At 38.4% G+C, this 17,279-nt stretch overlaps 1 protein-coding gene across 1 annotated transcript in view; it reads left to right on the top strand.

Moving 5' to 3' along the window:
• The window catches only part of LOC133536020 (electrogenic sodium bicarbonate cotransporter 4-like), a 59,909-nt gene that overhangs the window by 24,327 nt on the left and 18,303 nt on the right, over window positions 1-17,279 (top strand). Inside the window, 8 exon segments of the mRNA XM_061876192.1 lie at window positions 8,840-8,997; window positions 9,054-9,141; window positions 9,216-9,388; window positions 9,390-9,572; window positions 11,127-11,301; window positions 11,356-11,489; window positions 11,555-11,735; window positions 11,787-11,877. Coding sequence (XP_061732176.1) covers window positions 8,840-8,997; window positions 9,054-9,141; window positions 9,216-9,388; window positions 9,390-9,572; window positions 11,127-11,301; window positions 11,356-11,489; window positions 11,555-11,735; window positions 11,787-11,877 — 1,183 coding nt within the window.

The raw sequence follows: 17,279 nt of genomic DNA, 5'->3' as shown, positions 1-17,279 counted from the left end.
TTGTAATTTTACTGGACAAAAGTCACAATTTTAGAAGAAAACGTTAAAATGTTGGCAATATTATAAAATATTTGGAATTTCACTCAGCAAAATGATGCCAAAAGTCCTAATTTTGCACAAAAAATGTCACAGTTTCACAAGAGCAACACAAACATTGGCAATATTGTGATAAAAGTCAGAATGTTGTATGAGAAATGTCACCGTTTTGCATTAAAAAGTCATAATTTTACAAGAAAAACGGAACATTTGTGCAATATTATGATAAAAGTTGGAATTTTACTCAATAACGGTCGCAATTTTTCAAGAAAAGCTTAAAATGTTGGCAATTTTATGAAAAGAGAATACAATGATTTGCAAAATCCTTTTCAACTTATATTCAATGGAATAGACTGCAAAGACGAGATATTTCATGTTCACGCTGTTAAATGTTATTTTTTTGCAAATATTAGCTCGTTTAGAATTTTTATGATAGAAATATTATGATAAAAGTTGGAATTTTACTCAATAACAGTTGCAATTTTAAGAGAAAAGCTTAAAACGTTGGCAATTTTATGAAAAGAGTTGTAATTTTACTGGACAAAAGTCACAATTTTAGAAGAAAACGTTAAAATGTTGGCAATATTAAAATATTCGGAATTTCACTCAGCAAAATGATGCCAAAAGTCCTCATTTTGCACAGACAATGTCACAGTTTCACAAGAGCAACACAAACATTGGCAATATTGTGATAAAAGTCAGAATGTTATATGACAAATGTCACCGTTTTGCATTAAAAAGTCATCATTTTACAAGAAAAACGGAACATTTGTGCAATATTATGATAAAAGTTGGAATCTTACTCAATAACGGTCGCAATTTTTCAAGAAAAGCTTAAAATATTGGCAATTTTATGAAAAGAGAATACAATGATTTGCAAAATCCTTTTCAACTTATATTCAATTGAATAGACTGCAAAGACGAGATATTTCATGTTCACGCTGTTAAATGTTGTTATTTTTTTGCAAATATTAGCTCGTTTAGAATTTTTATGATAGAAATATTATGATAAAAGTTGGAATTTTACTCAATAACAGTTGCAATTTTACAAGAAAAGCTTAAAACGTTGGCAATTTTATGAAAAGAGTTGTAATTTTATTTGACAAAAGTCACAATTTTAGAAGAAAACGTTAAAATGTCGGCAATATTAAAATATTTGGAATTTCACTCAGCAAAATGATGCCAAAAGTCCTAATTTTGCACAGAAAATGTCACAGTTTCACAAGAGCAAAACAAACATTGTCAGAATGTTATATGACAAATGTCACCGTTTTGCATTAAAAAGTCATAATTTTACAAGAAAAACGGAACATTTGTGCAATATTATGATAAAAGTTGGAATTTTCAAGAAAAGCTTAAAATATTGGCAATTTTATGAAAAGAGAACACAATGATTTGCAAAATCCTTTTCAACTTATATTCAATGGAATAGACTGCAAAGACGAGATATTTCATGTTCACGCTGTTAAACTTTGTTATTTCTGGCAAATATTAGCTCGTTTAGAATTTGATGCCTGCAACATGCTTCAAGAAAGCTGGCACGAGTGGCAAAAAGGACTGGGAAAGTTGAGGAATGCTCATCAAGCACTTATTTGGGACTTGCCACAGGTGAGCAGGTTAATTGGGAACAGGTGGGTGCCATGATTGGGTATAAAAAGCAGCTTCCATGAAATGCTCACTCGTTCACAAACAAGGACGGGGCGAGGGTCACCACTTTGTCAACAAATGCCTGAGCAAATTGTTGAAGAACAACATTTGTCAACCAGATATTGCAAGGAATTGAGGGATTTCACCATCTAGGCTCCGTAATATCATTAAAAGGTTCAGAGAACCTGGAGTAAAACTAACATTAAATGCCTGTGGCCTTCGATCCCTCAGCTAATACTGCACCAAAAAGCCACATCGGTGTGTAAAGGATATCACCACGTGGGCTCAGGAACACTTCAGAAATCCACTGCCAGTAACTACAGTTGGTCGCTACATCTGTAAGTGCAAGTTAAAACTCTACTATGCAAAGCCAAAGCTATGGACCGCTCGCCTGTGTATCGGTTGGGGACATCTCTACGCTGCTGATCCGCCTCCGCTTGAGATGGTTTCCTGTGGACGGGACTCTCGCTGCTGTCTTGGATCCGCTTTGAACTGAACTCTCGCGGCTGTGTTGGAGCCACTATGGATTGAACTTTCACAGTATCATGTTAGACCCGCTCGACATCCATTGCTTTCGGTCCCCTAGAGGGGGGGGGTTTGCCCACATCTGAGGTCCTCTCCAAGGTTTCTCATACTCAGCATTGTCACTGGCGTCCCACTGGATGTGAATTCTCCCTGCCCACTGGGTGTGAGTTTTCCTTGCCCTTTTGTGGGTTCTTCCGAGGATGTTGTAGTCGTAATGATTTGTGCAGTCCTTTGAGACATTTGTGATTTGGGGCTATATAAATAAACATTGATTGATTGATTTATCAACAACACCCAGAAACGCTGCCCGCTTCGCTGGGCCCGAGTTCATCTAAGATGGACTGATGCAAAGTGGAAAAGTGTTCTGTGGTCTCAGGAGTCCACATTTCATTTGGTTTTTTGGAAACTGTGGATGTTGTGTCTTCCGGAACAAAGACTAAAAAAAAAAACATCCGGACTGTTCTTGCCAGCATGTGTGATGGTATGGGGGTGCATTAGTGCCCAAGGCATGGGTAACTTACACATCTGTGAAGGCACCATTAATGCTTAAAAGTTACATACAGGTTTTGGAGCTCATTTGTTGCCATCCAAGCAACGTCTTTTTCATGGGCGCCCCTGCTTATTTCGGTGTTATGTGGGTACCATTCCCTGAGCTTCCTTTAAACCAATACAAACGTGACTTGCTAGCAATGAAAACTAACCTGCGACCTTCAGTTGAACTTCCACTTCCTGCTGCCAACAGCCAGTCAGGACCGAGGCGAGAGTGTGAAGTGAATGTTTTGTCAGAGCTGGAAGTTTGCTGCTTAATCTCCCAAAGACTGTGGGAAAGAAACAAAGGTTCAGTGTGGGATTATTTTCAAACCTTTAAAGCTTCTTGTTGCTTCTAAAACAGCACTTAGCATCGGCTGTGGGGCTGGGAAACTTTATAATATTTACATACCCATCCATTTTCTACCGCTTGTCCCTTTTGGGGTCGCGGGGGTGCTGGAGCCTATCTCGGCTAATAATAATCAGCGATCCTGTTCTGTCTCCTTGTAATGTTTGATCCTGTTCTGTCTCCTTGTAATGTTTGATCCTGTTCTGTCTCCTTGTAATGTTTGATCCTGTTCTGTCTCCCTGTAATGTTTGATCCTGTTCTGTCACCCTGTAATGTTTGATCCTGTTCTGTCACCCTGTAATGTTTGATCCTGTTCTGTCTCCTTGTAATGTTTGATCCTGTTCTGTCTCCTTGTAATGTTTGATCCTGTTCAGTCACCCTGTAATGTTTGATCCTGTTCTGTTTCCCTGTAATTTTTTATCCTGTTCTGTCTCCCTGTAATGTTTGATCCTGTTCTGTTTCCCTGTAATTTTTTATCCTGTTCTGTCTCCTTGTAATGTTTGATCCTGTTCTGTCTCCCTGTAATGTTTGATCCTGTTCTGTCTCCCTGTAATGTTTGATCCTGTTCAGTCACCCTGTAATGTTTGATCCTGTTCTGTTTCCCTGTAATTTTTTATCCTGTTCTGTCTCCCTGTAATGTTTGATCCTGTTCTGTTTCCCTGTAATTTTTTATCCTGTTCTGTCTCCTTGTAATGTTTGATCCTGTTCTGTCTCCCTGTAATGTTTGATCCTGTTCTGTCACCCTGTAATGTTTGATCCTGTTCTGTCACCCTGTAATGTTTGATCCTGTTCTGTCTCCTTGTAATGTTTGATCCTGTTCTGTCTCCTTGTAATGTTTGATCCTGTTCAGTCACCCTGTAATGTTTGATCCTGTTCTGTTTCCCTGTAATTTTTTATCCTGTTCTGTCTCCCTGTAATGTTTGATCCTGTTCTGTTTCCCTGTAATTTTTTATCCTGTTCTGTCTCCTTGTAATGTTTGATCCTGTTCTGTCTCCCTGTAATGTTTGATCCTGTTCTGTCTCCCTGTAATGTTTGATCCTGTTCAGTCACCCTATAATGTTTGATCCTGTTCTGTTTCCCTGTAATTTTTTATCCTGTTCTGTCTCCCTGTAATGTTTGATCCTGTTCTGTTTCCCTGTAATTTTTTATCCTGTTCTGTCTCCTTGTAATGTTTGATCCTGTTCTGTCTCCCTGTAATGTTTGATCCTGTTCTGTCTCCCTGTAATGTTTGATCCTGTTCAGTCACCCTGTAATGTTTGATCCTGTTCTGTTTCCCTGTAATTTTTTATCCTGTTCTGTCTCCCTGTAATGTTTGATCCTGTTCTGTTTCCCTGTAATTTTTTATCCTGTTTAGTCTCCTTGTAATGTTTGATCCTGTTCTGTCTCCCTGTAATGTTTGATCCTGTTCTGTCTCCCTGTAATGTTTGATCCTGTTCTGTCTCCCTGTAATGTTTGATCCTGTTCCGTCTCCCTGTAATGTTTGATCCTGTTCCGTCTCCCTGTAATGTTTGATCCCGTTCCGTCTCCCTGTAATGTTTCATCCCGTTCCGTCTCCCTGTAATGTTTGATCCTGTTCTATCTCCCTGTAATGTGTGATCCTGTTCTTTGTCCTTGTAATGTTTGATCCTGTTCTGTCTCCCTGTAATGTTTGATCCGGTTCTTCCTCCCTGTAATTTTTGATCCTGTTCTGTTTCCCTGTAATTTGTTATCCTGTTCTGTCTCCCTGTAATGTTTGATCCTGTTCTGTCTCCCTGTAATGTTTGATCCTGTTCTGTCTCCCTGTAATGTTTGATCCTGTTCCGTCTCCCTGTAATGTTTGATCCTGTTCCGTCTCCCTGTAATGTTTGATCCCGTTCCGTCTCCCTGTAATGTTTCATCCCGTTCCGTCTCCCTGTAATGTTTGATCCTGTTCTATCTCCCTGTAATGTGTGATCCTGTTCTTTGTCCTTGTAATGTTTGATCCTGTTCTGTCTCCCTGTAATGTTTGATCCGGTTCTTCCTCCCTGTAATTTTTGATCCTGTTCTGTTTCCCTGTAATTTGTTATCCTGTTCTGTCTCCCTGTAATGTTTGATCCTGTTCTGTCTCCCTGTAATGTTTGATCCTGTTCTGTCTCCCTGTAATGTTTGATCCTGTTCTGTCTCCCTGTAATGTTTGATCCTGTTCCGTCTCCCTGTAATGTTTGATCCCGTTCCGTCTCCCTGTAATGTTTCATCCCGTTCCGTCTCCCTGTAATGTTTGATCCTGTTCTATCTCCCTGTAATGTGTGATCCTGTTCTTTGTCCTTGTAATGTTTGATCCTGTTCTGTCTCCCTGTAATGTTTGATCCTGTTCTATCTCCCTGTAATGTGTGATCCTGTTCTTTGTCCTTGTAATGTTTGATCCTGTTCTGTCTCCCTGTAATGTTTGATCCGGTTCTTCCTCCCTGTAATTTTTGATCCTGTTCTGTTTCCCTGTAATTTGTTATCCTGTTCTGTCTCCTTGTAATGTTTGATCCTGTTCTGTCTCCCTGTAATGTTTGATCCGGTTCTTCCTCCCTGTAATTTTTGATCCTGTTCTGTTTCCCTGTAATTTGTTATCCTGTTCTGTCTCCTTGTAATGTTTGATCCTGTTCTGTCTCCCTGTAATGTTTGATCCTGATCTGTCTCCCTGTAATGTTTGTGTGATCTTGAAAGGGATTGTGCTGAAAATGATTAATTTCCCCTGGGGGATTAATAAAGTATTTCTGAACCTGAATTTGATTCAGAATTGAGTCAACAGGATTCCTGTAATGTTCAGGATGGATGACTACAGAGAACAGTTCCTTCTGCTTGTGTTGAGATGCCCGAAAACATCTTGTTAAAAAATAGATGTTTTTATTTTATTGTTTTCCTGTCCAGCCACTCAGGCAAATCATATTGTTGCCTGATTTGTATTCGATTTATTAAATGGATGTTTATTATTATCCGGTGCAGCCGGGCCGGAGCAGGAAGGGATAGAAAGAGAAAAAAGGAAGACAAGAGTGGGATAAGACAAAGAAACAACAACAACAACAAATAAGATATGTACAAATATGATAGTATAAGTGACATCAAAATTGTTAGTGACGTAAATATTAATAACACAGAAATGACAATGTACATTAATACACTACAAATAGAACAATACACAAACCAAAAGCCATATCACTATTGATCATGAATAATAACAATAATCATCTCTATTATCAAATAATGAATAATAACAATAATCACCTCTATTATTAAAAATAATATTGTTTCAAATGCAACAATACATATATGTAATGATAACTTCAAATACAAAAGAAAGCAGATAAAGGGAGGAGAAGAAAGAGAAGAGAACTGTATTAATCTTGTAGATTGTTATAGTAACAATAGGTTCAGCTTTGTCAGTGTGCCATGTGTTACCCAGTTTACCTTAGGGCAACAGCGTTATGTTTGATTATATGCATGATAGTATGTATGTGATGTATATGTACAGTATGTGTATATGTACATATATATGTGATGTATATGTACAGTATGTGTATATGTACAGTATGTGTACATGTACATATATATGTGATGTATATGTACAGTATGTGTATATGTACATATATATGTGATGTATATGTACAGTATGTGTATATGTACAGTATGTGTACATGTATATGTATATATGTGATGGTATATGTACAGTATGTGTATATGTACAGTATGTGTACATGTATATGTATATATATGTGATGTATATGTACAGTATGTGTATATGTACATATATATGTGATGTATATGTACAGTATGTGTACATGTATATATATATATGTGATGGTATATGTACAGTATGTGTACATGTATATGTATATATATGTGATGTATATGTACAGTATGTGTATATGTACAGTATGTGTACATGTATATGTATATATATGTGATGTATATGTAGTGTGTGTATATGTACATATATATGTGATTGTATATGTACAGTATGTGTACATGTATATGTATATATATGTGATGTATATGTAGTGTGTGTATATGTACATATATATGTGATTGTATATGTACAGTATGTGTACATGTATATGTATATATATGTGATGTATATGTAGTGTGTGTACATGTACATATATATGTGATTGTATATGTACAGTATGTGTATATGTACATATATATGTGATTGTATATGTACAGTATGTGTATATGTACAGTATGTGTATATGTATATATATATATATGTGATGGTATATGTACAGTATGTGTATATGTACAGTATGTGTACATGTATATATATATATATATATATATGTGATGGCCCCCGCGACCCCAAAAGGGAATAAGCGGTAGAAAATGGATGGTGATGGTATATGTACAGTATGTGTATATGTACAGTATGTGTATATATATATATATTGATGGTATATGTACAGTATGTGTATATATATGTATGTGATGGTATATGTACAGTATGTGTACATGTGTATATGTGTATATATATATGATGGTATATGTACAGTATGTGTACATGTATGTTAGTACAGTGAATGTGTGTGGATGTATGTATAAATTGATTCTTATAAAAAAATATATATATTTATTAATTTAAATTTTTCAAACTTGTTATGAAAATTATGAACCAAGTTAGCATCGGAATGAATAAAAAAGTTGCGATTTTGATGTGATTTTTTTTTGGGGTGTGTGCACTCCTGTGAACACACCACGTAAGACGAGTGTGTGACAATCATTGGTACTTTAACTTTTAAAAGAACATGGCCTGAAAAGGTATTTTTAAAGATGTATTCTTTTAAGAAAAAAATTAAGAAAAATAAGTGTTTTAAATGTATTTATATATATTTATATATTTTTTGATTAATATAAAAAAAACGATCTAGAATCGGGATGAATAAAATGTGCTATTTGGATGTAAAATGTTTTTTTGAACCTCCAATGAGCAGAGCTTATAAGGAGCTGGAGATGACCTAAAAGTTTTTTTTTTTTTTTTTTAATGTTTATGTATTCTTATGAGAAAAAATAAAACATTTCAAATTAATTAATTATTTTTTTTTTCTTTTACATAGTTTATTTTTTATTAGGAACTGATTTAGAATCGAGATGAATAAAAATCGCGATTCAAATGTAAATAGATTTTTTTGTGCACCATCAATGATTATACCCTTTAAGCAGATGAAGATAGCCTAAAATATATTTAAAAATATTTTTTTTTTTATGAGAAAAATATGAATATATATTTATCATTTATGTTTTTGTTCAGTTTTTGAAAATTATGAACTGATTTAAAATTGGGATAAATAATTTTTTGGGGGGAGCATACAATATAAGAAGCTGGAGATTACCTAAAAATATTTTTGGGAAATGTATTTTTATGAGAAAAATACAAATATATATTTACTATTATTATGTTAAAAAATTAAGTTTTTTTGATAATTAGAATAGTGATGAATAAATTTTTTTAGATGTGAATATTTTTTTTTTGTGCACCCCTATTGAGCATAACACATAAGAAGATGGATGGTCTAAAAAATGAGAAAAATAATATATTTATTAAATTTTTTCCAATTTTTATTCGGTTTTTAAAAATAATGTACTGATTTAGAACGGCGATGAATAAAAAACCATTGCAAAGTAAATAGATTTGTTGTGCACCCCTAATGAGCAAACCATATAAGGACATGCACGAGTTCCCATGGAAACAGACCTCCATATAAGGCCGGGGGAACATTGTGGTAACTTTTGTAAAAAGTAACTTTTTGTGGGCAGCTGAAGAACAAATTCATGAAGAAGATTCCTCGCGATGCCGAGGCGTCCAACGTGCTGATTGGCGAGGTGGACTTCCTGGACAAACCCTTCGTCTCCTTCGTGCGCCTGGCCCAGGCCACCACGCTGGGCGGTCTCACGGAGGTCCCGGTACCGACCAGGTGGGTCTTCCCACGTCTTCATCCCCCTCTAAGGCTGACCGGGAGGTGTCTCGCAGGTTCCTCTTCATCCTGCTGGGTCCTCAGGGAAAGACCAAGTCCTACAACGAGATCGGGCGGGCCATCGCCACGCTCATGGTGGACGACGTAAGGCCACGACTCGTCAATGTGCGCCCCCCACCCCCGCCCTCCTTTCACATGGCGTCTCCGTGTGCCGCCAGCTATTCAGCGACGTGGCGTACAAAGCCAGGGACCGCGAGGACCTGATCGCAGGCGTGGACGAGTTTCTGGACGAAGTCATCGTCCTCCCCCCTGGAGAATGGGACCCCAAAATCCGCATCGAGCCCCCCAAGAAGGTTCCGTCAGCCGACATGAGGCAGGAGTCGGCGCCGCCGTGACCGTGTCGTCTTCGTCGTCGCCGTCGGACGCAACTTAACCCGCTCTCCTTGCAGGAAGTCGGTGCTGAACCTGAACGAGCTGGGCCAGATGAACGGGTCTGCCGGGGGTGCGGCGGGCGGGGAAGACCAGGAGCTGCCGGCCCAACACGAGCTGGGAGAGGAGCTGAAGTTCACCGGAAGGTACACGCTCAAACATTCTGGGTTATTCTCATAACCCAATTTATGAGTTGCGAGTGTTGGGTTCAATTTTGGAATTTTTTTTATGAAGAGCAATACTTTTTTGGAGTTCTAAGGGTGTTATTTGAACTCAGTTTCTGGGTTTTCAAAAAAAATCCTTTTACCCAAAAATATGTTGTTCAATGAAAAACAACCCAAAAATGGGTCGTTTTTCAACGAACAACATATTTTTGGGTAAAAGGATTTTTTTATTATAAAAAAGGTACTTTTTTCTTGAAGGGAATTTTAAGGATTAATCTAATAATTAACATTATTTACAATCACACATATTATGTACATGGATGTATTTAAGCATGCTGTATAGAACTACTATCATACATGACAATTATTGTAAAAAAAAAAACACACTCTTGCCTTTGAGTATATTTTAATAGGATAAAAATACTTTTAATCAGTAGTTGTGAAGGAGTAGGTCAAACCAGCAGTAAAATGTATCATTTTTAACCAACTATTGGGTCAAGGAGCGCTAAACTGCACAACCCAATAGTTGGGTTGGGAATAACCCAACATTAAGTTATCATAACTCAACCTTTAGGTGAATTAATTCAACCCAATAGTTTGATTGGCAAATAACCCAACATTAAGTTATCATAACTCAACCTTTGAGTTAAATAATTCAACCCAATAGTTGGGTTATGAATCAACCAACATTGAGTTACAATAACTCAACTTTTGGGTTAAATAATTCAACCTAATAGTTTGATTGGGAATAACCCAACATTAAGTTATCATAACTCAACCTTTAGGTGAATTAATTCAACCCAATAGTTGGGTTGGGAATAACCCAACATTATCATAACTCAACTTTTGAGTTAAATAATTCAACCCAATAGTTGGGTTATGAATCAACCAACATTGAGTTACAATAACTCAACTTTTGGGTTAAATAATTCAACCCAATAGTTTGATTGGGAATAACCCAACATTAAGTTATCATAACTTAACTTTTGAGTTAAATAATTCAACCCAATAGTTTGATTGAGAATAACCCAACAATAAGTTATCATAACTCAAACTTTGGGTGAATTAATTCAACCCAATAGTTTGATTGGGAATAACACAACATTATCATAACTCAACTTTTGAGTTAAATAATTCAACCCAATAGTTGGGTTATGAATCAACCAACATTGAGTTACAATAACTCAACTTTTGGGTTAAATAATTCAACCTAATAGTTTGATTGGGAATAACCCAACATTAAGTTATTACAACTAAACTTTTGGGTTAAATAATTCAACCTAATAGTTGGGTTATGAATCAACCAACATTAAGTTTAATACCTCAACTTTTGGGTTAAATAATTCTACGTAAAAGTTGGGTTGAAAAAATTAACCCAGAATGTTGGGTTAAAATAACTCAAATAAAGGGTTCGTCCTTCTCTGAACCAGCAGTTGGGTTCAAATTGGGTTATTTTTCAACCCAACATTTTGAGTGCGTAAGACGCGTGGCGAAGGGGACAGGAAGTGGTCTGACGTTTTCTCCGCCGCGGTGAAGGCTGGGCGGCGGCTTGTGGTTGGACTTCAAGAGGAAGATCCCGTTCTACTGCAGCGACATCTACGACGGCTTCCATATCCAGACCATCTCCGCCGTGCTCTTCATCTACTTGGGCTGCATCACCAACGCCATCACCTTCGGCGGCCTGCTGGGGGACGCCACCGACAACTACCAGGTAAGACCCGCACGCTCTCGGTCCTCCTTCCCCTGTGACCCCGCCTCCTGCCAGGGCGTGATGGAGAGCTTCTTGGGCACGGCTCTGGCGGGAACCGTCTTCTGCTTGTTCGGCGGTCAGCCTCTCATCATCCTCAGCTCCACCGGACCCATCCTCATCTTCGAGAAGCTTCTATACGAGTTCTGCAAGTGAGAAGCCGGGCGGGCCGGGCGACACCTGTTGAGGCTTGACGGCGTGTTTGCGTGTGGCGCAGGAGCAACGGCGTGGACTACATGGAGCTGCGCCTGTGGATCGGCATCCACTCCTGTCTGCAGTGCCTGGTGCTGGTTCTGTCCGACGCCAGCTACATCATCCAGTACATGACCCGCTTCACCGAGGAGGGCTTCTCCAGCCTCATCTCCTTCATCTTCATCTCGGACGCCATCAAGAAGATGGTGGGTTAGCACGTTAGCACGTTAGCGCCGCTGAGGCTTGTGTGTGCGCAGGTGGGAGTCTTCAAATATTACCCCATCAACCGCGGCTTCAAGCCGGACTACGTGACGTCGTACACGTGCGACTGCGTGCCTCCTGACCAGGGTGAGTCCTCCTCACCTGCATGTGACCGCGAGAGTCTTCACGCCTTGACTTTGTCTCACCTTTCTGTCCCCGTCTGCTTCCTGCCGTGGCCGTGCTCGGAAAATGTGAGTAATAAGCAACGACGTGTTGGCTAACAAAGCTAGTTAGCTTAGTTTGGAGGTCTTAATGAAGAAAGTTTTATTTTGACACTGAATTTTGTGAACTGCATTTTTTTTTACATCAAATTATGCCAACTATTTCATTGAAAACACTTTTTTGAGGCTAAATGTGTTTGAAGAAAAAATAACAATTCAATGTATTAGAATTCAGTGTAAAAAAATTCATTTTGAATAAAATTCACTGAATAAAAATTTTGTATGAAAAAATTCAGTGTATAAAAATTCTAAGTAAAAACTATTGGTGTATAAAAAAACAGTATAAAAAATTAAGAGCTGAAAAATTAATGAATGTATGTAAGAACATTTTGTGCAAAAAAAATAAATAAAATTAGTTCCGAAAAATGAGTGTATAAAAAATATGTGGAAAAAAATTCTGTGTAAATAATAATCAGTGTACAAAAAATGTGCTGAAAAATGCAGTATACAAAAATTCAATGCAAAAAAAAAAAAAAAAAGATTGTGTAAAAGAGTCAGAGCTGAAAAAAATCTATGGAAAAAGATTCAGTGATGAAAAAAATTCATTAGAAAAAAATCACTGTATAAAAAATTGCAGTGTATAAAAAGCATTTGGTTTATAAAAAAGAACAGCATAAAAAATTAAGAGCTGAAACATTTTGAGTAAAAAAAATTCAGTGCCGAAAAATTCAGTGTGAAAAATGAGTGTATAAAAATCTGTCTAAAAAAAGTCAGTGTATATAAAAATCAGTGTAAAAAAATGTGCTGAAAAATGCAGTATACAAAAATTCAATGCAAAAAAAAGATTGTGTAAAAGATTCAGAGCTTAAAAAAACAATGTAAGAAGATTGAGTGCTAAAAAATCATTTAAAAAAAATCACTGTATGAAAATTGTGTATAAAAAATTTCAGTGTATAAAAATTCTAAGTAAAAAGCATTGGGTTTATAAAAAATAACGGTATGAAAAAATTAAGAGCTGAAACATTTTGAGTAAAAAAAATTCAGTGTGAAAAATGAGTGTATAAAAATGTGTAAAAACAATTCAGTGTATATAAAAATCAGTGTAAAAAATTGTACTGAAAATGCAGTGTATAAAAATGAAATGAGAAAAAAAGGCTGTGTGAAAGATTCAGAGCTGAAAAAAATCAGTATAAGATTCAGTGTAAAAAAAAATATCAGTGCTGAAAAATTCATTTAAAAAATTCACTGTATAAAAATTTACAGTGTAAAAACTCTAAGTAAAGAAAATTTGGTGTATAAAAAAATGTACAAAACAAATTCAGAGCTGAAAAATTCAATGTGAGAAGATTTTGTGTAAAAACAATTCAGTGCCGAAAAATGAGTGTGTAAAAAATTCAGTGTATAAAAAAATTGTGCTGTAAAATGCAGTGTATAAAAATTCTATGCAAAAAAAGAATGTGTAAAAGATTCAAAGCTAAAAAAAAAATCAGTATAAGATTCGGTGTAAAAAAATTCAGTGCTGAAAATTAATTGTTTTAAAAATCACTATATAAACATTATGTATAAAACATTTCAGTGTATAAAAATTCTAAGTAAAAAAACATTTGGTGTATAAAATAACAGTATAAAAAAATTCAGAGCTGAAAAATTTAAATGTAACATTTTGTGTAAAAAAAAAAATTTTTGTGTAAAAACTGAGTCTATAAAAAAAATCTATGTAAAAAAATTCAGTGTGTATAAAAATCAAAATAAAAAAATTCAATGCAAAAAAAATATTCAGTGTAAAAGATTCAGGGCTGCAAAATATTCAGTATGAAAAAATAGTGTATTAAAAATCACAGTAAAAAAATTCAGTGTAAAAAACTATAATTACAATAATTCAGTTGTAAAAAAATTCAGAGTAAAAAGAATCAGTGCTGACTGCTGTAAACTAAGACTGAAGCAGCCAATGAAGTGTCAAGTTTGAAGTCACATGACACGGGCAGGAAAAAGCAGTTAAAGGGGAACATTATCACATTTTCAAAAGGGTTAAAAACAATAAAAATCAGTTCCCAGTGGCTTGTTGTATTTTTAGAAGTTTTTTTTCAAAATGTTACCGGTCCCGGAATATCCCTTATTTTCGCTATCTTCGAAACCACTGTCCATGTCCCTGTGACGTCACACAGTGCTGCCAATGTAAACAACATGGCGGTTACCACAGCAAGATATAGCGACATTAGCTCGGATTCAGACTCGGATTTCAGCGGCTTAAGCGATTCAACAGATTACGCATGTATTGAAACAGATGGTCGGAGTATGGAGGCAGATAGCGAAAACGGAATTGAAGAAGAAATTGAAGCTATTGAGCGAATAGCTATTGACGCTATTCGGCCATAGCATGGGTGTACCTAATGAAGTGGCCCATAGCATGGCTGCCTTATTAGCATCGCCGGTAAAATGTGTGGACCAAACGATCTGGACTTTCGCATCTTGTGACACTGGAGCAACTTAAATCCGTCGATTGGTAAGTGTTTGTTTCGCATTAAACGTGGGTATCTAGTTTCAAATGTACATACAGCTAGCGTAAATAGCATGTTAGCATCGATTAGCGTAGCATGTTAGCATCGATTAGCTGGCAGTCATGCCGTGACCAAATATGTCTGATTAGCACATAAGTCAACATAAAAAAAACTCACTTTTGTGATTTTGTTGAATTTATCGTTGCAAATGCATCTGCAGGTTATCCATACATCTCTGTACCATGTCTGTCTTAGCATCGCCGGTCAAATGTGAAGACACTCTGGTACATTCAATGGGGGTCTGGCGGCAGATTTCTTGCCAGTGGTGCAACTTGAATCCCTCCCTGTTAGTGTTGTTACACCCTCCGACAACACACCCACGAGGCATGATGTCTCCAAGGTTACAAAAAATAGTCGAAAAAACGGAAAATACCAGAGCTGAGACCCGGTGTTTGTAATGTGTTGAAAATGAAAATGGCGGGTGTGTTACCTCGGTGACGTCACCGCTAAAAGACCATCCATCCATCCATCTTCTTCCGCTTATCCGAGGTCGGGTCGCGGGGGCAACAACCTAAGCAGGGAAACCCAGACTTCCCTCTCCCCAGCCACTTCGTCCAGCTCTTCCCGGGGGATCCCGAGGCGTTCCCAGGCCAGCCGGAAGACATAGTCTTCCCAACGTGTCCTGGGTCTTCCCCGTGGCCTCCTACCGGTTGGACGTGCCCTAAACACCTCCCTAGGGAGGCGTTCGGGTGGCATCCTGACCAGATGCCCGAACCACCTCATCTGGCTCCTCTCGATGTGGAGGAGCAGCGGCTTTACTTTGAGTTCCTCCCGGATGGCAGAGCTTCTCACCCTATCTCTAAGGGAGAGCCCCGCCACACGGCGGAGGAAACTCATTTGGGCCGCTTGTACCCGTGATCTTATCCTTTCGGTCATGACCCAAAGCTCATGACCATAGGTGAGGATGGGAACGTAGATCGACCGGTAAATTGAGAGCTTTGCCTTCCGGCTCAGCTCCTTCTTCACCACAACGGATCGGTACAACGTCCGCATTACTGAAGACGCCGCACCGATCCGCCTGTCGATCTCACGATCCACTCTTCCCTCACTCGTGAACAAGACTCCTAGGTACTTGAACTCCTCCACTTGGGGCAGGGTCTCCTCCCCAACCCGGAGATGGCACTCCACCCTTTTCCGGGCGAGAACCATGGACTCGGACTTGGAGGTGCTGATTCTCATTCCGGTCGCTTCACACTCGGCTGCGAACCGATCCAGTGAGAGCTGAAGATCCCGGCCAGATGAAGCCATCAGGACCACATCTGCTTCACACAGTGAAACCCAATATCTAAGTTACATTTTTTAAACCAGTGTGGGTGGCACTGGGAGCAGGTGGGTAAAGTGTCTTGCCCAAGGACACAACGGCAGTGACTAGGATGGCGTAAGCAGGGATCGAACCTGCAACCCTCAAGTTGTTGACACGGCCGCTCTACCGACCGAGCTGTACCGCCATATTGTGAGGTTTTGTACTAGTGTTCCTAAAAATCAGATATACCGGCCCCTAGACACAGTGAGAGCTGAAGATCCCGGTCAGATGAAGCCATCAGGACCACATCATCTGCAAAAAGCAGAGACCTAATCCTGCGGTCACCAAACCGGAACCCCTCAACGCCTTGACTGCGCTAAAAGAGCGATAAACAGAAAGGCGTTTAATTTGCCCAAATTCACCCATTTAGAGTTCAGAACTCGGTTACAAAAATACATGGTCTTTGTTCTGCACCATCAAGGTATATATTGACTCTTACATAGGTTTGGTGATAATGTTCCCCTTTAAGTGTGCATAACATTTTTATACACCGACTCTTTTTTTCAACAAAGGCATTTGATAAGAAATGTTTCAATCAATCAATCAATCAATGTTTACTTATATGGCCCTAAATCACTAGTGTCTCAAAGGGCTGCACAAACCACTACGACATCCTCGGTAGGCCCACATAAGGGCAAGGAAAACTCACACCCAGTGGGACGTCGGTGACATAAATGACTATGAGAACCTTGGAGAGGAGGAAAGCAATGGATGTCGAGCGGATCTAACATGATACTGTGACAGTTCAATCCATATTGGATGCAACAGTCGCGAGAGTCCAGTCCAAAGCGGATCCAACACAGCAGCGAGAGTCCCGTTCACAGCGGAGCCAGCAGGAAACCATCCCAAGCGGAGGCGGATCAGCAGCGCAGATATGTCCCCAGCCGATACACAGGCAAGCAGTACATGGCCACCGGATCGGACCGGACCCCCTCCTCAAGGGAGAGTGGGACATAGGAGAAAAAGAAAAGAAACGGCAGATCAACTGGTCTAAAAAGGGAGTCTATTTAAAGGCTAGAGTATACAAATGAGTTTTAAGGTGAGACTTAAATGCTTCTACTGAGGTGGCATCTCGAACTGTTACCGGGAGGGCATTCCAGAGTACTGGAGCCCGAAATGAAAACGCTCTATAGCCCGCAGACTTTTTTTGGGCTTTGGGAATCACTAATAAGCCGGAGTCCTTTGAAGGCAGATTTCTTGCCGGGACATATGGTACAATACAATCGGCAAGATAGGATGGAGCTAGACCGTGTAGTATTTTATACGTAAGTAGTAAAACCTTAAAGTCACATCTTAAGTGCACAGGAAGCCAGTGCAGGTGAGCCAGTGCAGGTATATATGTATGTATATATGTATATAAAGGTATATACAGTATAGGTATATATGTATGTATATATGTATATAAAGGTATATACAGTATAGGTATATATGTATGTATATATGTATATAAAGGTATATACAGTACAG

This window comes from Nerophis ophidion, linkage group LG17 (assembly GCF_033978795.1).
Source record: "Nerophis ophidion isolate RoL-2023_Sa linkage group LG17, RoL_Noph_v1.0, whole genome shotgun sequence".
NCBI lineage: Eukaryota > Metazoa > Chordata > Actinopteri > Syngnathiformes > Syngnathidae > Nerophis > Nerophis ophidion.
Note: the sequence above shows the minus strand (reverse complement) of the source record. Positions and strands in the feature narration are given on the sequence as shown.